The sequence below is a fragment of the Ambystoma mexicanum genome, chromosome 11 (assembly GCF_040938575.1).
Source record: "Ambystoma mexicanum isolate Mex_15411 chromosome 11, UKY_AmexF1_1, whole genome shotgun sequence".
Lineage (NCBI taxonomy): Eukaryota > Metazoa > Chordata > Amphibia > Caudata > Ambystomatidae > Ambystoma > Ambystoma mexicanum.
Window position 1 is genome coordinate 1401702644 of NC_090934.1, and position 23332 is coordinate 1401725975.

Below are 23332 nucleotides of genomic sequence, written 5' to 3' on the forward strand. Positions count from 1 at the left end.
CAGAAGACTGTGACTGACCAGCAACACCCAGTGTCACTTGCACCATGAACCACTGGCAGCAAAGGAGAGGCAAGAGAGAGAGGCTGCAGCGCCACTGCTACGTATGCCACGGGGAAGCCCCGCAGAGACCCCCACTTGGGACAGCAAACCCGTGATGCTACAAAAGAAACCCTTGACCACAAGGTACTCTTACTGGGGAAATGACCCCCCTATGAACCAAGGATTTACCGCTGGGGCATGCAAGCATGAACTGGAACACGAAACATCCCAGACCGCCACTGCTGATGTTCCGTGGAAAGCCTGCCCAGAAAAAGTGGGCAGGCGTTAGCCCCCGATTTGAAAACTTTGCTGCATCTTGCTCATCCCATTTGGGGAAGACTGGGCCAGATTGGCCAGGGAAAAATAACTAATCAGGGGAGGGAGAGGGCCATGTAGCCAGGCAACAGGAAGAGAGGGTTATTCGAGTGAGTTCGCAGCTGGAGGACAACCCAGAGACCAGGAGGGATGAAGGAGCGGCGATGCATAGTTGTATGGTGGAGGAGTGGGGATTAGACACAAGCCTCTTAGGGGGAACCGGAGGAGCATGAGAAGAGCTTGGGCAAAGTCGACTCCTTGTCATATTGACATGTGGCCAACTCTGCATCGCCCAGTGGGCTTCACAGAGAACCCGGCCTCTTAGGAAATCTCACCTTCTCTGCACAGGCCATTCTGTTTACAAGCAACAAGGAGCAGGTGATGGGAGTGCGGGGGGGGGGGCGGGTCTTCTGGTCTCTGAGATGAATGCCAGACAGCTTTGCAATGGATGACGTATTAGTATTTATCGAGGAACCTGGAGGTGCTCCTACCATAAGCCCATACTTAAGTGATAAGCAGTCAGTGGGGCAATCCTGAGCCAGCTGCTGCACACCGCCAGGAGAGTGTAGGGTGGAAACGAGATGGCGAGTACATGAAGGATGGTGGCACAGGACCTGGCGGCATGAAAGACAACCATTAACAAACAGGTTTCAACAGTTTTGAGTGAGGTGTTGGGAGGTCAAGGAGGAGGCGGTATGTGGGCAAAGGTAGCTGGAACACTGTCCAGATTAAGAAGGTGAGGTTTAAGAGAGGGCTTAAATAGGTGGAAAGTTGAAGAGTTTTTTTTATGTGGTGTAGGAGGGAGATCCAGTGTTGTCTGGCGAGGATGGAGGAATGCAAGGAAGAACACGGAGGATGGACGACCAGGAGGTTGAGGAGAAAAGATTAACAGGGGATGGAGGACCAGGGAGGGGTGATGCTAGAGACCATGTTTGCTCGAAGGGGGGAGGGGCTGTCAGTCCATTAATGGATTTCAAGACAAGGAGAAGTCATATTTAAATTTAAAAAAATCCTCCATTGACAACCAACCTGCGGGCAGTCTGAGATTAGAGGTGTGAGAAGAAAGGTAAGATTATAGAGGGTACAGGTGGCAAAGATGAGAACTTTGTCGAGAAAGAGGAGTAAAGAGGGAGGGAAGTCATGAAGGAGGTTGATACAACAGTACAAGTGGCGAAGGGCCGAGTCTTGAATTAGGGTTTTTTTGTGAAGTTGATGGTAAGGGAAGCAGTGAATATTTCGATGTTGAGTAGGTTAATCATGGCCACATTGACAGTCTGGGTGATGAAGAGTGAGGTCACGGTTAGGACCGCAAAGTTGTGGGCCTTATGAGAAGGGGAGAATAGGTAAGGTGAAAAGGAGACTGATGAAGGAAGTGGAAGAGGGGCACTGGAGGCATGAATGTAGATGACTTGGTTTGAGGTTGAATGACCGAGGTAAAAATGTTTGAGGGAGAAAAGACCAAAGATTATTTTTTCAAAATAACATTTGTTCTTTTCTCCCCTGAACATTTGAAACGTGGCCAACCCATCACCCACACCGCCCAACACCTCCCCAACACACCAGCACCCCACCCCCCTACTTACCTTGCCTCAGACTTGCTGGTCCCTGCAACACTGGTTCTGTTTCACTTCCGTGATCGGGAACCGGCGCGGCAGGCTCCTTTCCTTCTTTTTTTTCCCCCCTTCGGGTCAGCTATGGGGGTGTCCCCCGAAACCCCTGCTCACTGTACTGTATAGTATAGTAATCGGGGAGTGGCGGGGGACACGCCCACAGCCCTTTTTTTAGAGGGGGGGATACTGCAGGACAGCTGCGGGGGACACCCCCGCAACCCCTGCTCACAGTATAGTAAGAGGGTGTTAGGGAGACACCCCCGCAGCCCTAGACCAAATTGAAAAGACCTACCCAACCAAAAGTCGAACATTTAGAAGGTAGAACATTTGGTAGTACCTTATTTCGGACTTTTGGTTGCGTAGGTCTTTTGAACTTGGTCTTTTTGGACAAAACCAGATGACTTCACTATGGTGTCTGATGATGAACTCTGCCAAGACCGAAGTGCCAGGGAGGGGGCCAAGGACAGAGCCCCGCAGGACAGCAAGTGGGAGAGGTGTAGGGTCAGAAGTGTCCATGAGGGAAAAGGTTTGATGCGATAGGTAAGAGGCCAACTGTGCGAGTGCCGTACCCTGAATGCCAATGTCCTCCAGAATCCGGAAGAGAGATAATTGGTAGACTGTGTCAAAGTCAGCCAAGGGGAGGATTAGGAATGAAGACAGTCTGCATTGTTGAGCTCAGGAAGTTAGAAATACAGGGGAGTTCCGTTTTAGTGGGGTGTCGGCTGACAAAGCCAGATTGGAGGAGGTCCGTGACCTTGCTAAGAGTCTAGGTAAGAGTATTTTCTCTTGAAAACGAGGCGTTCAAGGATTTTAGAGTGGTATATGAGAAGACATACAGGACAGTAATTGAGTAAATGCAGATTATTCAAATGCAGTGCAAACAAACCATTAGGGTCGTATACAGTGGGTGGGGGGGGGACGTCCCTAGGTGTCCAAAATGCATCGAGTGTCAGGATAGATAGCACCACTCAGACTTGTATGGGATAGTGGCCCCGGCAGTAGTGAAAGGGGATGGTCCCTAACTGGGGAGAGCCGTGGGTACAACAAGGACCAAACAGATCTTGCTTTTTGAAGAGACACTCTTTGAAAGGGATGCTAGGCACAGGAGTGAGTTGAGGAATTACCTGAACCAATGAGGGCTCCAACTGGACGGCCAGGCCACAGAATGGGTCAAGCACCTATATGTGGGACTGGTGGGCCTGGGTGCTACATTGGTGCATCCACAGCCTTTTTTGTTCTATTCAGCCCATTACTTCAGGTTTTGTGCTGTGGAAAACAGGTACCGGGTGACTGCATTGACTCCCACACAATAAGCCAGGGTTACTGCCTCAGGGTAACATTTGCCTGCTTCCATCTGCTGCTGCCATCCTCACTCTGGATAACCTTTTCTAGCGGGCTCCTTCGTTGGGGTAACCTTTGCTGCTGGCATCTTTCCTTGGGGTAACCTTTGCTGCTGGCCTCCTCACTCTGGGTAACCTTTTCTGCTGGTCTCCTTCCTTGGGGTAACCTTTGCAGCTGGCCTCCTTCCTCTGCGTAGCCTCTGTTGCTAGCCTCCTTCATCAAGGTCCCCACTGCTGCACCTCCTTCCTCTGGGAAGACACTACTACTTTTTCCTTCCTCTGCTTAGCCTCTGTTGGGGCCATCCTCCTCTTCTGTAACCTCTGCTGCTGGCTTTCTCCAATTGTGTAACCTCGCTGCTGGCCTCGCCCCCTTTATGGGTAACTTCTAATGGTGGCATTACCTCTCTGCTACCAATTGCTGTGGTGTGCAGAGACAAGGGGCAACCAGAGGTGGACTGGTCCATAGGAAAATAGTCTTAGCCAATTGGCAGGTGCATTTGGGAGTCTGCAGGGCTGTTTCACTTCTTAATTAGTCAAGATCTGAACTACTGGGATACTGAAGGTTAACAAAGGCCCGCTGACTCTGCTGGCAGCGCCTGATGTCCACAGTCACATCCCTGTTAAATGGGCACATTCCTAAAATAAATCAGTCAATATTCACACTTTGATTTCAAAAGCATATCATTCCCATTCGTAAAAGCCGAAAATGCTTTAAAAAATGTAACCTTAATTTCCATTTTATACTGCAACTTAGCTATGCATTCATTACCCATAACATGTTTCCTCTAGTCAATTTCTCGAATGGTCTGAAATTGCAAAATACCTTCAAAGCAAAGTAACCATTAACACACTAAAAACAATTAAATATGTCCTCCCAACACAAATGTCTGTAGGGTTATTTTCTGAGTGAAAATGAACACTTTATTTTTAGAAATAATCCGTTCACATACCTACTACGTCTTCTACGAAGGTAACAGATTTCTCAGTCTGAACTCACGCACCAAGGCAGTCATCATGATATATAAATGTACAAAGGAGTCTAACTTTATAAAACTTGGGGTTTCACCCTAAGTAACCCAGGGTAATCCAGACATGGACCCCTTGCTCACTGTCCTAGAGAGGCTCAGCTTCACCTCACTGATGAGGTCCGACAAGGGCAAAACAAGTGTCTGGGGTTGCTGATGGTACTCTTGTTTGGAGGAGAATTGCCTGGCATTTCGGTGCTGCCCTACCCTTGTGGGAGGGACAAAAGACTGATATGCAAATGGATATTTCTCCACTGTGAAGGGTGCAGGGAGCATAAACTTGGTTGTAGACCCTCCGGAGTGGAAGAAATTACATAGAACAGAGTATTTGACCCACGCTCGTTCTCAGTAGAGGGGCTCCCACACTCCTTTGTAACATGATATATAAATGATTCACCTGACGGAGTTATGTTAGAGTCCTCCCGGACCTACTACTGATGTATAAAACTCTGTTCCATAGGAATTCTGGTAATTGTAGTGCCATTTCAAATCTGTGTGTTGCTTCCCAGGTTCTTCCATTCCAGACTGATACTTGTGAATCAACACCCATAGTTAATAGTTACACTTACAAGTCGACTGCGTCATTCATCCCATATGGACCTTTGACCTGAAGAAACCATGGGCCTCATTACGAGTTTGGAGGCAGCCATGGTGCTGTTAGCACCATGGCTGCCTCTAAACCGGGCTCCATTACCGGGTTCCTTCAATGAGGAATAACCAGGTCATTTCAACATTGGAGGACCCGGTAATTCCTCCTTGAAGGAACCATTCCCCATTCCCATTGAGCCCCCATAGGGCTCAATGGGAATGGGGAGGGAGGTAATAACGGGCACATTACAAATGGCCCATTATTATCTCCCTCTTCCCCTCGTGGGACCCGGAAAAGACATCTGGTTTTACCAGACGTCTGGGCTGGGTCCCGCAAAGGGAACCTCGCAATCGGCGCTTACGTAATGAAGGGTGCCGGTCCCGTACCGGAACCCTTCATTACGTGAGCGCCAGGGTCGTAATGAGGCCCCATATCCAATAGGGTTCCTTCATCTTCATAGTCTTTGACACATCTCACCCTATGGGATTGTTTGTCATTATTCTTTCAAACTCTGCATTTCAATTATGCAATTGCAGGGTGAGAGTTACTGAAATTACATCTCACTGTTGCTTGCATGGAAGAATTTCCAATATCTGACTGTGCTCAATGATCTGTTCCTTTAGGGTTCTGGTGGTCTCTCCCCTCTGGCAAAGAGCAAAAAGAAGTTACAAAATGTTTTCAGGAAAGGATGGGAAGATTAGGATAGCCAAGTGATAGCAGTGAAAGAGGGCAGAGTTATGTGTGGGGAAACAGGTATGTGGTGAGGCTCTTTCTGAAAATGGTAATGGAGGATACCGTGCATATGTGAAGAAGTATGGTTTTCCGTGCCCAGTGGGTAAAAGCATGTTTTTGTGTGCATTTTGCAAAGTGCAATGTGTAGATGGTGTTGGTTGGCTTGTCCGGTGTTTGTGTGGGGGATGGGTTTTGAGTTTGTCATGAAGGTAAGATGGAGTTTTGAAGTAGATGGCTTTGAATCTAATGCAGAGTCCTTTGAAGGTAGTTTTCTGAAGTACTGGGAGCCAGTGGAGCTGGGCAAGAATGGGGGTGATGTGTGAATGTTTGCGCAGGTTGAGGATGCACCTGGCTGTTGCGTTTTGTATGGTTTTCAGTGGAGCAAGGATGCTGTTGGGGAGTCCATTGAGGAGAGCCTTTCCATAGTCCAGCTTAGAGAGGACCAGTGCTTGGATTGCAGTGCGGAAGTTGTCGGGAGAAAGTCTATGTCTGATTTTGCGTAGGAAGTGTTGTAGATTGCATGTTTTGGTGACAGCGGCTAAGGGGTGTGTGAAGGAAAGGTGCGGGTCGATGGTGAAGCCAAAGGACTTCACAGGTGTAGAGAGGGATATGTGTGGGTTGTACGTTGCAAGTTCTTGGATCTAGGGGGTAAGGTTGGGTTTGTGCCTTGGGGGGGCAGATGAGAAGGTATTCTGTTTTGGAAAGGTTGAGTTTGAGGAAGTGGGTGGCCATCCAGTTGGTGAAGGTGGAGAGCCAGGTTTTGAGGGTGTGGAGTTGTGAATGGGGATGACATTTGGAGGTATATTTGTGTGTCATCTGCGTATTGGTGGAAATGAGCGTTGTATTTGCTAAGGGTCTGTTCAAGGGATTCAACATATAGGTTGAAGGGAAGAGGAGATATGGAGGAGCCTTGCAGGGACACATACTTGACAGGGGTGGCGTCTGATTGATAAGGGGGCATGGTGTGTCCTGTCAGTGAGAAAGGTGGTGAACCAGTCGAGTACGGTGCCAGCGAGATTCATCATGTGGGCTAGGATGTCTAGTAGAATTATGTGGTCAATATTGTTGAAGGCTGCAGAGAGGTCAAGGAATATGAGTAGTGCTCTGTGTCCTTTGTCTGTGATGCTGTTGAGGTCATTGAGGATGTATAGAGTAGCGGTTTTAGTGCAGTGTCCAGGCTGAAAGCAGAGGTTGTGTAGATGTATTGTTGCAGTTGGGTAGTTACAAAGCGTTCCATGATTATGGCAAGGTATGTTAGGATAGTAATGGAGAGGTAGTTTTCAGGGAGTGTGGGGTCGAAAGATTTCTTTTTGAGGAGGATGAGATTTGTCTCTTTTTGAGTGCAGTTGGGATAGTAACATGTGAGAGACGGGAGTTGATAATATTGAGCCAGTTGGGAGCTAGGGTTGTGATGCAATTGGATGGAGCGTCAGGTGGGCATGCGTCCTCCAGGAAGTATGCAGGTTTTGTTTTGGCAGTGAGGGTGATGAGGGTGTCGGTGTCGATGGGGTGGAAGGTTTGGGATTGGGGTATGTGAGTGGGAGAGCTATGGGGCCGGCCTGCCTTTTTCAAAAGATCTATTTTTCCCTTTACAGTGTTGTGCCTCTCTGGGTATGTAGTGTGAGTCGAATGGGCTCTACCTTTGTGGGACAGTGAGGCACACATCTGGAGCCAGATGTACATATTGGCCCGATTTAGGGCACTGCAGAAATTAGGTCTGTCCTTTGCCTTTGGATGGATATACAAGTCCTGGGTGGATTAAGGGGCTAAGCCTAATGAGGTACTCATGAAGGATGTATTTGCATGTGCACCTCATCGCTCAAACAACAAAGTATCAATCAGTAACTACAGGATGGCTACTTTATGCTGGTTACAGTTTGTCAGGTGTGAGCCTCAATCCGGCCTGGTGCAGAAGATCAGTGTACAGTCATTCACAGTCTTTAGGGTTTCAAGTGTCCTCTATACATCTTGTCTCCGTTTTTGAGCCTTCTACTTCTCATCCTCTGTTCTGGTCTGCTCCTGGGATCCATTTTTTGTCCAGGATCTTTGGGACCCACTTATGCTTCCACAGTAGGCCTAGGCAGAGATGAGGTATAGGTAGTAGACTGTGGAAAACTCCAAAGCTTCCACCAAGAGGCCAGTAGTCTAAGTAAGACTAAAGGGTTTCCATTTCTCCACTCTCATAACCTCCATGTCGCAGGGACCTGCACTCCTTCCCCCAAGTCCATTCTTACCTTCATCCTTCATCCTTCATCCTTCATGGCTCAATTTATACGCTTACCTGTGGGGCTCTCTCCCTTATTTCTATCACAGCCTCCACCACCGGTCTCTTCTCATACGTCATCTCAATGCTCAACCAAAGGCTTGTTTCACCACCTAGTCCCAGCTCACCCAGTCAAGTCTTGGGTGCATCTATCCTGACTTTCCAATTCCCTTCTGGCTCTCCTCAACACCATCCTGCCTTCTCAATATCTGTCTCCTGTCTCAGCTCTCTGCACCTCTTACTGATGATCTCTTAGAACCTCCCTCCTTTTCCTTGATCTTCTGCAAGCCTCTCCTAATGCCTGCCCCCTTTGCCTCCTTTCCCACCTCCTTTCTTTACTCTCCACCTGATGTTTCGAGTCACAACTCATTATCTCCACCCTCCTCCCACTGTACCTTTATAATATTTCTCTAAACCATTAAAATTCATCCTAATGTTTCCTCTCTCATCTGACCTCCCAAATATTCTTGATCTTTCTGTTTCACCTCCTTTCATTCAACCCTCCACTCTCCTTCGCGTCTACCTGAATTTTCCCTCCAACTGCCCCCAGATGCATATTTACTATCTTCTCTCTTTCCCCTTATTCTCCAAACTCCTTGTGATCTCATTTTTGTACCTCATATTTTACTTCCTTTCTTGCCCTCTTCCTGACTCCCCTCAATGTTTTTTCGCACTCCAATCGCCTTCTCTGCTACAGCTTAGCTCCTCCACCTCTTCGTCTACACCTTCTTCCAACTCCAGTCGTTGCTCGATCTCCAACGCCTACTACCCACATACCATTAGCCCACCCAAGGCTTATATTGGGAAGTAAACCCTCACCCAGGGCTATCCTAGCCGCAAGTGTCTGCACCCCTGTGGTGTAATTGGGGCCACGTATAAATTGGTGCGTTGGGGACCGACGGGCACAACTCACTTGTTTGGAGTCTGAGCGTGCAGCAACACAAATCAGTGTGGCATACGCTTTCAAGATTATTTAAGGCTCAGCCACTGTCTTTGTTTGCATTTCACCTCCACAAGTGCTGAGCCAGGGACCTCCCATGCACAGTTTAAGCACATCCGCACTGCGCATCGATAAGACCGAGTTTTCTTGAGGCTCAACCACCATCTTTGTTTACACTTCACCTCCACGAGGGCCAAGCCAGGGATCTCCCATGAGCAGCAGCTCATTGCTGTACCAGAGGGACCAAGCCATGCTGAAAGCCACCAGATTAGGCCAATAGGACCTAGTGAGACATTGCTTGCAAAAGACACGTTCTCAGTTCATTAAATGAGAGGTTCTGCCATTGATGCGCTGGGAGACACAAGATACCTTATGCCGAAGGAGGGCCTGCATCAATCCTCACCCTCACTAAAGTCAGGGATACATCTGGGCTGGAGCTGACGACGGCTTGCTGGCGGCATGGAAAGGGTGCACTCTGCCTCGGACTCCCCTGCACACCTGTCAGACAGGAACCAGGAAGCTCTCCCCCACTTCCTGGTTCGCGTCTGTGTGGAGTGCAGGAGCTGGAGGCCTGGAGTTATGGAGCATTGAGTCCAGTGGACCAAAGCTGCCACAGGAAACGGGCAAGAAAACCTTTTTTTTAATATGTAGTGTATGTTTGTATTATGTATGCACCGTGTCGGATGTGATTGTATGTATAGATGCTTGACTAGGCTGAACACTTATTTGGTGTTCGAACAAATAGTAAATGTGTTTTTTTGTCTCATGTACTTCTACTTGCTTCTATGCTCTCCCTGCCCCTCTTCTTCTCTACCCTTTCCTCTGTGCCTTGACAATATAATAAAACCTACCTTTTCCAGTTTTGATAGGTTTTCTTGACAGGCTGTCTTGACCAGCTCCAGGGCCTTGCTTGTATCGCCTTTTTTATATGCCGCCTCAATGTTTTCTGTCATGGGGCACTGACCAGTGGAGCCACTGCCCAGTGTGGATTGCTTGTTTCCCATCTCCACGGTGCCTGTGAAGAAAAAAGGCTTCAGCTCATGAAAACGATACACATTCTTACATAGCTGAACCGAACTGGGAGCCTTTGCTGTAAAGTGAATACAGAATATTAGACTGAGTAAATATCTTTCATAAGAATATACAAGGCAAGTGAAATAAATCAAAGGAGTAGGCTATCATTTCAAAGTGATTCACAGGTCAACTATTTACAATAAGCATAGAAGCCTTTCCTGGAGCAACACATACAGCACATAGGGTCTCACTTCTGGACAGGATTTGAGGAGAAGGTGCCACGGACAACAGGGAATGAGATGATGAATGTATTGTAGGATGCGGCAATGATGGATGAGATGAAGGAGAGGGAAAGAGCAGCAGATGCACAAAGAGAATGGCTGCAGAAAGATGGGATGTGGAAATTTCCCAACTGGTATCGCTCGATCTCTGCGAGAAAAAAGAAATGCTGAATACGCATTTACTGCACATTCGGCAGTAACAAAAATGTTGAATCACATTAAGTCGAACAAGGGGAGCGGGAGTTACGGGGGTGTCCCCGCTCACCTTGTACAGTATAATGGGTTTGGGGGCTATGGGAGTGTCCCCTGCTTCCATCCGAAGGATAGATGGGGATAATAAAGTTTAAGATAAAACAGGACCCTGCAAAGGTAGTCCCTACCCACTTTTGGGATAGGAAACTTCTTTTGCAATGAGACGGGTGAGTCGAGACTCCAGAGAGAAGGTAAGTAAGCAGAGAAAATGTAGGTATGGTTTGAGGGGCTGCGGATAGGTGGAATGTGGGAAAGTGTGATCTATGCGATCAATGCGCAGCGCCATTTTCGGATTCAACATGTTGTTCTTCTTTCGGGGTGCACAGTGATCACGTAGATCCCCCCAACTGATTGAGAACAACAAGTTACTTTCCCCTGGTAATGTTATTTTGACTGGATGTTCCTCCCACGTATTCCTCATCTTTAGACTCCCAAAGCAGTGTTAGGTTTTGGAGGCGAGAGTAAGAATGTTCAGATTTACGATTTGTCATGGACTGAATGTAGAACTGCTTTCCCAAATCCTTCCTGGCCTGAGAATGAATGCAGGCAGTAATGCTTTGTGAACGTGTGAATGGTAGACAAATTGGCTAGCACACAAATGTCCTTTATCAGCACCCCTCTTTGCAGAGCAGAAGATGTCACCATGCCCCTTGTGCAATGGCGTTCAGACTTTCTGGGGGATCTTTCCCAGGCAATTTGTAGCATTCCGTAATGGCCAGTATTATCCATCTGGACAATGTTTGTTTTGCAACTGCTAGTCCCAGTTTGTGGCCAGTGTACGCTATGCAAAGTTGTGAAATGTTGGTCATCTTTACCTATTTTCACCATCCGGGAAACATAAAAGCTATGAGCCCTTATAGGATCAAGTGTTTGCAGCCTTTGCTCTTCCTTTCCAGGATGAGGGGGCAGATACAATTTTGGTAACGCATTTTATCGGGATAAATGAAAATATGATACAGTTAAACCTTCCATTCTGCCAAAATGTGTAAGAACAACCCTGCCCTTGTAGAAGGTTGTAAATGGAGGTTTACTAGATAGGTCCTGCAATTCACTCACCCTGTGTGCTGATGTTAATGCAACTAACAAAATGGTCTTAAATGTTAGTAGTCTTAGTGGACAAGAATGTAGAGGCACAAAAGGAGCGCCCATTAGAAATTTCAACACAAGAATCAGGTCCCATATAGGTACTTGAAAAGGTGTAGGAGGGAACACGTTATTGAGCCCCTTAAGAAATTATATGATGAACAGCATCTTGAAATATGATACCTCTTCCGATGTGCGCTTGAAGATTGCAAGCTCCACCAAATACCCTTTAATTGTTCAAAATCTGGAGCCCCAGATTTGGCAAGTGTAATTAGAAAGTCAACACCATAGGTGTATTGCACTGAAAAGGATCCACATTCTTTTCCCTGCACCAGCTGCAGACTTAGTTCCAACGGTAGCGGCACAAGGATTTTGTTGCAGGCCTTCTGGCCGAAACCAAAATCTCCATTACGTCATCCGGGAGGTCCCAATCTTTATATCTCAACCTCTCAGAAACCATGCGTGAAGGTTGAATGTCTCGACCTCTGGATGGAGAACTCGACTCTCTTCTCGCAAGAGAAAGTCCTCTCTTTGAAGAAGACATATTGGAGGGCATATGGGCATGTCCAGAAGGTCTGGGTACCACGTTGTCCTGGCCCAATCCTGAGCAATTAGGATCATGGATTTCCCAAACTTTCTCAACCGCCTGATCATGTGAGGAATGACCGGGACTGGAGGAAACGCGTACAGGTGTGGAAACTCCCAGTCCACTACAAACGCGTCCCCTAGAACTCCTCTTGGGGGAAATTCCCTGGGGCAGAACAGTTCGAACTTCCAGTTGTTACCAGTCACAAACAGATCCACTTGAGGGGTTCCCCAAAGGGTGAAGATTTCTTGAAGGACTTCCTGAGCTAGTTCCCACTCGTGGGAGACTGCATCTGCCTGCTCAGAGCCTCCACCGCTGTGTTCTCATCCCCAGCTAGGTGAACTGCTGATAGGTAGATTCCTTCTTTAATTGGCCAGTACCGGAGCTGCATTGCCTCTCTGCACAGTGGTAGTTGCACTACACCTCCTCTCTTGTTGAGGTAGTACATGGCCACTGTGTTGCCTGTCATTATCAGGACATTATTTCCCTGTACAGAGGGTAGAAAGGCCTTCAGCACCAGACTCATTGCCCTCAGCTCCAAAAGATTGATCTGTGGTTTGGACTCCGGTGGAGACCAATGACCGCTGACTGTAAGATCGTTGGTGTGTGCTCCCTATCCTGTGGGTGAGGAGTCTGTAACTACGGTTATCTCCAGTCATGGTTGCCAAAAAGGTTCTCCCTTCAGAATATTATGCTTGCAGGCCCCCCAGAGAAGATCCTGTGTGACCCTGTTTGGAACATAAAGCAGATCTGACATCTTGCCTGAGAACTGAGACCACTGTGTCCTGAGGGCCCATTGGAGGGATCTCATTCTCAGGCGAGCCCCTGGCACCAGGAAAAGTCAGGATGCCATGAGGCTGAACAACCTCAAAAAGTCGAAGGCCGGAAGGCGGTGAGCACTCTGGAATTTGGTGGCCATCTGCAGAATGTGTTGAGCCCTCACCTCGGGTGGCAAGGCTTGTCCCAAGGATGCTTCCGGGACTGCTCCGATTAACTGAGTCTTTGACATGGTATCATGTGGGATTTCTTGTAATTGAAGGAGAAGCCCAGTCTGTGGCGAGTGTGGCAGGTCATGCTGAGATGTTCCATGGACAGTTTGGGAAAACAAGCCCTGATCAGCCAGTCATCCAGGTAGAGCTAGACGTGAATCCCCACTCTCCTGAGACTCGCTGCCACCACTGCCATCAACTTGGTGAAAACCCTCAGGCAGAGGTCAGCCCAAATGGCAGAACTCAAAACTGATAATGAGAACCCGCCAACAGTGAACCTCAGGTACTGCCTGTGCTTGTGATGGATTGGCACATGAAAGTAAGCATCCTGAAGGTCCAATTACACCATCCAATCATGGAGCTGGAGGGCCTGAAGGACCTGAGAAAGGGTGACCATCTTGAACTTGTCCTTCCTGAGGAACCTGTTCAAGCATTTCAAGTCCAAGATGGGTCTCAATCCTCCATCCTTCTTGGGAATTAGGAAATAGGGATAGTACCACCCTTTGTTCATCTCCATCACAGGTACTGGTTCTATAGCACCTTTCTCTAGCAGGCTCAAAATTTCCTGCAAAAGAAACAGATCCGGAACTCTGAACAAGTGGCTCCCTGGTGGATGATCAGAGGCCTTTTTATAAAGGGAAAACAGTAAACCTGGGCTACTGTTTCCATTACCCACACATCGGAAGCAATACTCTGCCATTCTTGAAGATGCTGTTAGAGTCTGCCTCCCACCGGGGTTTTGTGGGTTAAGGTCTCTGAGGTTTTGAGGCGGCTGACGTAGCTGCTGATGGTAAAGTAGACGTTGGTTGGGCGGACTGGCACTTCTACCTTGTCGACCACAAGCAAATCTTCTTTGGCCCCTTTTGCCAGTCCTCTTGCTCTACCAACTGAAGAAAAGAAATGAAAAGGACCTACCCCTCCAAGCTGATCCACTGGGGTGAGAGGGTTGTGGCTGTCTGATTGCGGCAAAAGTGACTTGGTTGCCGCCTTTGAGGTCTGCAGCTTCTCCAGGCTTTCGTGGGCCTGGCTGCCAAAAAGATGAGTGCCATCAAAGGGCATGTTTAGAAGTGCACGTCCGGTGCAAAACCGGACTTCCTCAACCACACCAACCTGCGTATTACTGTGCTTGCTGCAATGGATCTGTTGATGTTGTCAGCAGAGTCCAGTCCTGACTAAGAGACTCAAACATAGCCTCCTTTCTGTCTCTTACAATCTTCAGGAAGCCGTCTTTTAATTCCCCTCCGAGAATATGCTCAGCCGCCATGGCTATACAGTCCCACAGGGTGATTGTAAACTTTGCTAATGCGCAAGCAGCATTTGCAGATTTTAGAACCATGCTCCTGCAGAAAATACTTTCCTTGCCCAAACGTTGAAACGCTTGTCATCCCTGTCTGGCGGAATGGTTGCGTCTGTTTCGATGTAAATTTCGCTGCCTGAAATACCCGGCTCTCTGGGGTTGGATGTTTTGATAAGTAGTCAGGATCGCTACTTCAAGGCATAGAATCTTGGTGAGGTTATTTACTGCTGGACTCATTTCAGAGACAAAATTACCCAAAATGCCAAATAATATTCAGCCAAAATGCTCAGTCTCAAAAAGTTGGATTTCCCCCCCCCCCTCAAATTGTCTTTAATCTGGAAAAGCTATCTGGATCCGAACCGTCACAATTCATCCAGGACCAGCTCAGTTACTGAGTACCTGACCATTTCACACTTGCGCTCTGTTTGGGAATCCAACTACAACACCCCACAAGGTACGGCTTTTAATGTGTAGATACCAAAGTGGAGATAAACAGTGAAAAGTAGGTCATCATGGAGCTGGAGGTTGTCCTGTCTATTATGAAAAGTACCGAAATACTCGAAACAGCTATGCGTGTGGAACGGGTGTTGTGAACAAAATGTATAATTTAATAGGTCATCAAACTCGAGTAATCAACAAAGAAAACATCAATGCAGGTGGAGCCTGCATAAATAAATCAAAGCATTTACAGGGGCCAACCAACAAGTGTTTCGACCATAATACAGGTCTTTCTCAAGGCTGTTGCAAAAATACACCAATTTACCATTGTAGAAAATGGTCAAACACCCGAAAAGTGTGTCCCAAAAAAGACATTTAGGTATCCGTAGTATTGAAAAAATAATGAAATGCAATTAGACACAATACGCGAATAACAAAATGGAAGAACACATTTTGATTATACCATCAGTGCTTACAAAATTGGTGAGCGTCAAGTACATGGGGGGGGGGGGAAGAACAAAAGGGCAAGCAATTAAATACTGTTTGCAATGCTGAGACGGATTCATTATGTTAAGGTTAAGTGACCACCGTGAGAATCCACCTGGGTATGACCCCCCCCCAGCACCTACTGGCATAGAGATATATACATAAGATCTCCTGTTTTATACTAATGGCCAGCTGATGTGGCTAACACGTAGGGTGGCTGGGGATGCTAGCACTTGTGTACAGCATAAATTGAGACTCAACACTATGGGCCTCATTACAAGTGCTGCTGGCGGGTTGCTGCCGGACATGCAATATTTACCGGCACCTGGCTTGCCAGAATCACTGAGGGATTGCGACCCTGGCGATCCGGGAAATCAGGCAACGGTAAATTGTTAATCCTCATTCCCATAGGACTCAATGGGAATGGGGATGACGGAAGCACCGGCACCGTTAATAACGGTGCCAGTGATTCTGTGAAAGTCTGCAGGTGGGTGCCATTCTGCCCACCAGGTCTGACCCCGCAGATTCGTAATGTGCTAGTCCGGCAACAACGGTGCCAGTAGGCTTACTGGCACCGTTGTTACCGGACCGGCACACTTGTAATGAGGCCCAATGTCTCTAGAAATGCTCATGGGTGTAAGGAGTACAGCAGTGTAGCGAGTGGGGGCATCAGATCACCTTAGATAGCACCCATGTCACAGGGGCTGGGGTGTGAGCGCTGTGAATCGGGATGAACATAAAACACAATATGCCCAATATTGAGGTCAAACCGGGCCACGCATGGCATGCATGCTGCAGTGGTCTAGTGGACACACGCTGGTGGAATTTTGAGCCGGCCGTCATGTGACATCTTCTGGGTTATCACAGATGGTAGACAGTTTAAGGGAGTACCTGAAGGGACATGCTGCAGCCAGCATACCTGCAGCATATAGAAAATATGAGGCGAGTTGCCCTGGGGAATACGAGTGGCGGAAATTACTTTCCCTTGAAGCCACAGGCATTTGGAACTAAATGTAAGCGCATAGGCGCCTGTGGTTTTTTCTTACTGACTGGTCCCCATACTCCAGGCTGTCGTGCGAGGATGGCACATGTGGATGCCATTGGTAGTGCGAACTAGTGGGCATGTATTTGCATTCCAGAGTGGATTGCATGCCGTATCCTTAAATAGGTGATGGTGACTACAATGAATACAAGGTAGCATTTAGCCAAGTGGCCACTAAATGTAGTCGTGACCTTTTAATTACGGAAGCTAAACAGAAACTGGAGCAGATAGAGAAATCTTTTCAAGAATTCAAAAGTTTAACGATTGAAAAAATGACCAGTAAACTTAAAAAATATATCTCTCTTTTAAAAAAAGAACAGGTTTACCCTTACCTTGCAGAAGATTTTAACCCTCAAACAGTTTGGAAGAACAATGGGGGCCCGAATGCAGGTTTCAAAAAACGATGGGTCACATTCTCTGATACATCTTCTAGCAATTCAGGGAACGAAAACATGCCTAATCAAACATTGGGAGACCACCCTTTTCGAGGAAGGGGCGGCCGCAGAGGCTGCAAAATTGCCCCCCAAGGGCAAGCAACTCGCAACATGTCCATGCAGAATGCCCCCCTGCAGGGGCTATTGCATCGGGACTTTCAGACACGCAATTGGGCCTACAGATGGTAGAGGAAATACTGCATATCTTTAACCTCTCTTGCAGAGAACTGACACCTTTTGAAATATATATCTTAAAGCAGGGTTTATCATATGTCCCAACTCAAAATCCTAGTGCGATGTCTCTGATAGGTAAAATCAAAGGCTTTCTGAGAAAACTTAGGTTGCGATTTTTCTTCTTGGACCACACCATGAATACTGAACCCAATATTTCTTGTGTTTCTAGACCATCCACTTTCACTCCTAATTCGGTTGATACCCCCCCAGAGGTTGTGATTTTTGAAAAACTGGTACTTAAAGAAGTTGAAGAACTTATCCAGCATCCTAGAAATCTGTCTGGGCTTAACTTGAAATTATTAGAATTTCAGGCCATAAAAACCTTGGCGCAAGATTCATCCATAGTGATTAAAACCGCCGATAAAGGGAGAGGGATAGTGGTCTGGGACGCAAACAACTATGATCGAAAAGTATTAAGACTCTTACATATTCCTGGTCACTATACTAAAATAGCCAATGATCCATCTAATGCCATGCAGCAAAAAATACTGCAATTTACAGAAGAAGCTAACCAAGGAGGATTCCTTTCAAGTAAAGAATCTGAATTCCTCTCTTTTATATTATGCCTAAAGTGCATAAAGACATTAGTAATCCCCCCGGTCACCCAATTGTATCGGGTTGTGAGTCGATACTCGAACCCCATTCGAAGTACATCGACTTCTTCATAAAGCCATTGGCTATGGCTACACCCACCTTTCTTCTGGATTCTAGAGATGTCATCAATCTTATAGAGGGCCGAACATTCGATTCCAGCAAACAAATCTTAGTGACTCTTGATATTGAGGCCCTCTATACTAATATACCTCAAGACAGAGCAATCCATAGTTTAAGAATTATGTTGAATAGACGGCCTCCTCCACACAATGTCCCCACAGACTATCTATGTAAATGCCCTGAGTTAGTTCTGGCCAATAGTTTTTTCAAATTCCAAGATTAATATTTTTTACAGAGTTAGGGTACCGCCATGGGCTGTACCTTTGCTCCTAAGCCGGCCATTATTTTTATGGCTTTGCTGGAGTAAGTGAAAGTTTTGGCTAACACTAATCCATTTGTGGAGCAGATTAAACTATACTGTCGATATATCAACGACATCCTGTTAATATGGGAGGGCAATGTTGAGCCAACATCCCACCAGCCTACTTCGTAACTTACCTTTTGGCGTGTTTTTACGACTTTGCCGTAATTGTACTGACATTAAAAACTTCAACAAACATGCCGACATGATGGAAACGAGACTGCTTGAGCGGGGATAGCCAAAATAATTAATCAAACACTCTAGGATAAGTGCGCGTTATGCTAACCGCGATTCATTACTATCTCCTAAAATCAAAACTGACAAATAAGACCAGTTGGTCTGTGTGTCGACTTTTTGTCAACATAGTAATGCCATTAGAGACATCATTCTCAAAAATTGGCGTATCCTTAATTCATCTGAGATTAAAATGCAAAAACCATTGCTGGCATTTAAGAAGGGCAAAAATCTTAAACAGCAAATGACACGAGCTTGTAGAGCATCACCAAAATTGCCAATCATTGGAGACACTAACCTCAACCCAGTTGTAGGGCATTACCCATGTACTTCTTGCATGGCATGTAAGTACTCCAAAAAGATCACTTCGTTTGTCACAGAAGGAAAAACCTGGGACCTACGTTCTTTTACAACTTGTAAAAGTAAAAATTTAATTTATCCGGTACAATGTCCGTGTAAAATGTTGTACATTGGGAAAACTACGAGAGAAGTCAGTGTACGGATTAACGAACATCACTCTAAAATACAAACACGGAACTTGAATGCCCCTATGGTTATTCATTTTGTAGAGACGGGCCACAATGCGGACCAAATAGAATGGTTCTGCATAGAAAAAGTAAGGGCCCCCAATGCCGTACAAATGTCAAACGACCTGGCTTATAAAGAACAGTTATGGACCTTTAATTTAAAAACACTCACTAAAGGCCTTAACCCAATAGAACCTTGGAATTCTAACTATTAGGAGCCTCAGTTTAGGTCCCTGTAGGGTTACAAAGCATTCAAGCTGATGAAGAGGTAATTTTTGCTACCAAGTTCGTCTGTTCTGCCTCAGAGCCTCAGCACCAAGTGACCTGCCCCGCTATTCTTGGGGTCCCATCTTGATCTTGCCCCCACTATATCATGACCGTACTTGGTCAAATATAGGTTCCAACTAGGCACATTTAATATTGAAAGTGGGATCTTATATCATGCCAAATTAGCAGCCGGTCCTCATTTTGTCAAAACAACATCTTATTGCTATTTTCAAATTTCTATGAGATTGGAGCCATGGGGCCAAAATAAAATAAAATAAAATATGTAACTTTTATTGTTTATTATTGGTCCCCATTCGATGGTTGACAGTAGGTAAATTTTCCTCCCAATCATTCCCCATCTCTTCCCCACCCACCCCCCGCCCTCCTCCTCTACTTCTGACCATAATAACTTGGTGCATAATGACATCCGTATGACCGTAGTTGCAGCTGTTTTGGCTGTGAGTAAGCAAATTCGTGACATGGTTGGTTGCCCAGGGTCATGTGATTAACCTGGGCACATGGTGCCGTGCTTCTGTTATTCCGGGGCCTTTAGACGCGTTGGATCAGGTGATCACACGTTGTGGTAAAGGTAGGCGTGTTGTTTGATTGGCTGCCTTACTAAAGTAAGTCACGTGATGACGCTAACAGACACGCGCGTCCAGAGAACAGCAGCCGAGAGACCTACTCTATCTCGAGGCGAGAGCTCTGGCTCTGGTTTGGCTGCTGAGAGGCTTTTCCGCTAACATGCAAAACGGTAAGTGATTTTTCCCTCCCCCTTTCCTTCTCTCTCCCCCCCTTCCCTCCGCCATCGCCTGAGAGCTGATAACTGTATAACATGTCAGCAACTTACTCTCATGGAGGTCCTATATGACAACAATTGGGACTATATTAGCCGTGTTGTCTGTAACAATCACCCTCCCGCCCCCCTTTTCTTCCCCTCCCCCTCCCTTTCCTTGAAGTCACAAACTGAGTGCCAGCAAGGCTGACTCATTTTTCATAATAATTTGTTGTTGATTACCTTTGGGCCAAGATAGTAGGGTCCCATCTTGAATAATATCAATTGGCATATATGAGAAATGCCCCTTTTCCAGGTTAGATTGGCAATATGTATGCCACTTCCTGCTGTTGCTATAGGCCGGCATTTAACACCATTGAGATTTCCATACCCACACAGACTCATGGTTGGCAATTTTCTTTTGTTACAGAGATGTTTGTATCAGTGCAGACCTGAGACACCCTGGCTGAACTACTGTCCTGGGTCGGGTGTATATCTTGGGAATTGCGTCCGTTTTGACTTCCATGCCTTCACTGTCTTTTACGTGGTAAGTCCGGTGCATTCTGGTACATTCTTGTTTTAGTAGCTGTAAAGGACGGCTTGGGTCATAATCTCTTTATATCGCAGATTTTGTGATCCCGCTATCCTTGGTCCTGGCCGGCCTACGTTGTAGAAGTTTCTGTTATTTTGAGAAGTAGCCCCTACTAGCCACCGGGTTAGTGCCAGTACATTCTCTTAAAGGCTTCCCATATGGCCCATGTGCTATGTGCCACTGTCGGGGCGTCTAAATGGCATTATCTTTAAATACACAGTAACTCTCATGATTTTTAAACACACAGTAATATCTGGTGGCATACTTGGGTGGTTGCTGGTGTGTATGAAGATGGCATGCCTCCTTCCATTTACTCTGGTTCTGGGGTATATGGTCACCTTGGTCTATTCTTCCACCTCACCTCAGGGCACCAGTCTTATATGGTAGCACTTTCCGCCAGACACTGGAGGAAATAAATGGTGCACCCAGAGGTATATTTCCCTGGGAGGTACCATTTGAATATTTTCATGTATGTTTATAAAGTGGTCACATTGACTTGAATTGTGGGAGCATGTCCATTTGGAATCGTCCCTTTCAGTGTTTAGTGTGTTTTTTGAAAGCTAGGGTCTCATTGTTGTTTTGCGGAGTCTGCTGCAGAGTCTTTTGGTCTGTGTCTGGGAGAGACTCTACGGCGTTTTGCTCCAGTATCCAGTCAGGGTGGACATACCCTCTGTCCTCTTTCTAGCTCTATTCTACGAGGACTCAAATTACCCAGCAAGCCGCGGAGCGGCCGCGGAGTCTGCTGCAGAGTCTTTTGGTCTTTGGGCTCTGCGGGCTCCGCGGCGCCTACCTTCCACCTCTGAAGGATCCTCTGGACTGTTCCCTAAGCCGAGGTAACCTGTACTTAACCCACACCTTCACCCTACTCACTTGTCTGTTCGCACAAGCAAGAAACCCCCCCCTGCTCTCACTTTCGTCAGCTCCCTAACCCTTCCCTTGGCGGTTTCGCCATTCTTCTTGAAATCCTTTGCTGTCGCCACTCAGTCCGTCTTCCGCGTCCTTCCACCTTTCACCTACGTCCCCGTCCTCGCTCTCCTGTTCCCCCCCCCCGCACCCGCTGGGCTCTCCGCCCTCCCCCCTCTTCCCCCCTCGGACCGCCCGCCCGACTGCCATCTACACCTTTTGTTGACCCACGTTCCTATGTCGCACCGCTGCACGAACCAAGCCTCTGCTGCACTTATCGCAGTCTCCTAAGCCTTCTGAGACTCCGCTTACACAGCCACATAGCGATTCTACTGAAGTTAGAATCAGGTTGCCCCGCCGTTGTCCAAACTTCTTCTCCTCTGGTTGACGACGAAAACTTCTTCTCAGCTTCCCCGTTCACCCAATAGCTCAGTGAATCTGAGAATTAGCAGTCCCATACATCCCCCACTGCTACCGACGCCACTGAGTTCAGGTTTTCCAGGATACCTGATGCAAGCGAAACTTCAAGAGCACCCTTAAGTACTCTATAGTCTCTTCTGGTAGAACTCACAGCGTAAGGCTCGAAAGACCTTTACCTCTTTTAACCCTCTTCTGCCAACCGATCCTCATCCATACTCTTACTAACGGAGCTACTCTTCCGGAATTCTCAACCTTTTACCCCACAAGAGACTGATAGTGCCAGCCCCCTAGATCTCGTGGTGAACAACACTACTAATCAACGGAGACGCCATCTCGGGATCCTCAACCTCTCACCCCGCAAGAGACCGTATGGGCTAGACCCTTGGATCTTGTGGTGAATAACACTACCAACTAACAAAGGCGCCATCCCGAGACTCATAGTCTATCGCTCCACAAGAGACCGAAAGGGCCTGACCCTTGGATCTTGTGGCGAACAACACTAGCCGGAAGTAATCACAACTAACAAGAGCTTGCAAGAACACTCCCAATACGATTGCAATCGCCAGCTTCAATTACCTCCACTGGAGACCGAAAGGGCCTGTCCCTTGGATCCAGTGGATACTAGCTTTACGTCAACCACCTCATCCACAAGAGACCAGAAGAGCTTTGACTCCCGAATCCTGTGGCTGGCTCCAACATCAACGGAGCTCATCTTCCCCTGGAATCAGCAAGTACCGCTGAGTGACTGATAGACTACTATCCCACGATAGTCAAAAAGAAGACCGAAAGGACTAGTCCCCTGGACCCTCTACCCAGTAGCATCATCAACGGAGACAAAACCTCTCTGAAAGAACTCCTAACCCGGGAGACCAGAAAAGCAAACTCCTTGCATTCCAACCGTGCAAGCCTGATCTAACTGCCCTCCTTCAAACCTTTCACTTACAGGAGACCGAAAGGAGTGTTCCTTGGATCCTGCATTGTCCCTTCAACCTTAAATTAACATTCCACAGGTATCCCGCGAAGACAACTGTATCATTCACCCAGAACCAGGCAGTACACTTCTTACGTCCTGCTAGCAACTCTGCTACCCCCAACACAGAATTTCATTCCTCTCGCGGGTCACTTACTTAAAGAAGAAATGACATCAACTAGACCTAAGCAACAACCAGCTGTGCGGCCAAAAACAAGACTAAGAACCAAATTAAGCACAGCAGCCTTGTCTGTCCTCGACGTATCACAGCTGACGCTAGAACAATCACTTTTGAGAGTCCAGCCAGCAAAACTCACACGGAACCATCAGATACAGAATACCACTCATGATACTGAACATCACCCTATTGAAGACGACCTGTTTGAAGCAGAAACTGCTACAACAACCCAAACAAACGCTTACCCAACCCCTCAAGCACAAACCAACCCAAAAGCACATCTTCATCACAGCGCGCTGACACCAGAATATTCTACTCACGACTCTGACAACAACTATGATGAAGTGTCAAGCGCGGCCCAAGCAGAAACCGTCCCAATCAAACCCCTAAAGGAAACCTACTTAACTGAACCTAAAATCTCTGACGAACCAGCCCTGTCAGAGCCCATCTATAATACATCAC

At 47.0% G+C, this 23332-nt stretch overlaps 1 protein-coding gene across 3 annotated transcripts in view; it reads right to left on the minus strand.

The window, feature by feature from the left end:
* LRRK1 (leucine rich repeat kinase 1) overlaps positions 1-23332 on the minus strand; it is a 1071210-nt gene that overhangs the window by 814035 nt on the left and 233843 nt on the right. For all 3 annotated transcript variants that reach the window (XM_069625026.1, XM_069625024.1, XM_069625025.1), the window contains exon 3: positions 9705-9868. In XM_069625026.1, coding sequence (XP_069481127.1) covers positions 9705-9868 — 164 coding nt within the window. The remainder of the gene's footprint in view (positions 1-9704; positions 9869-23332) is intronic.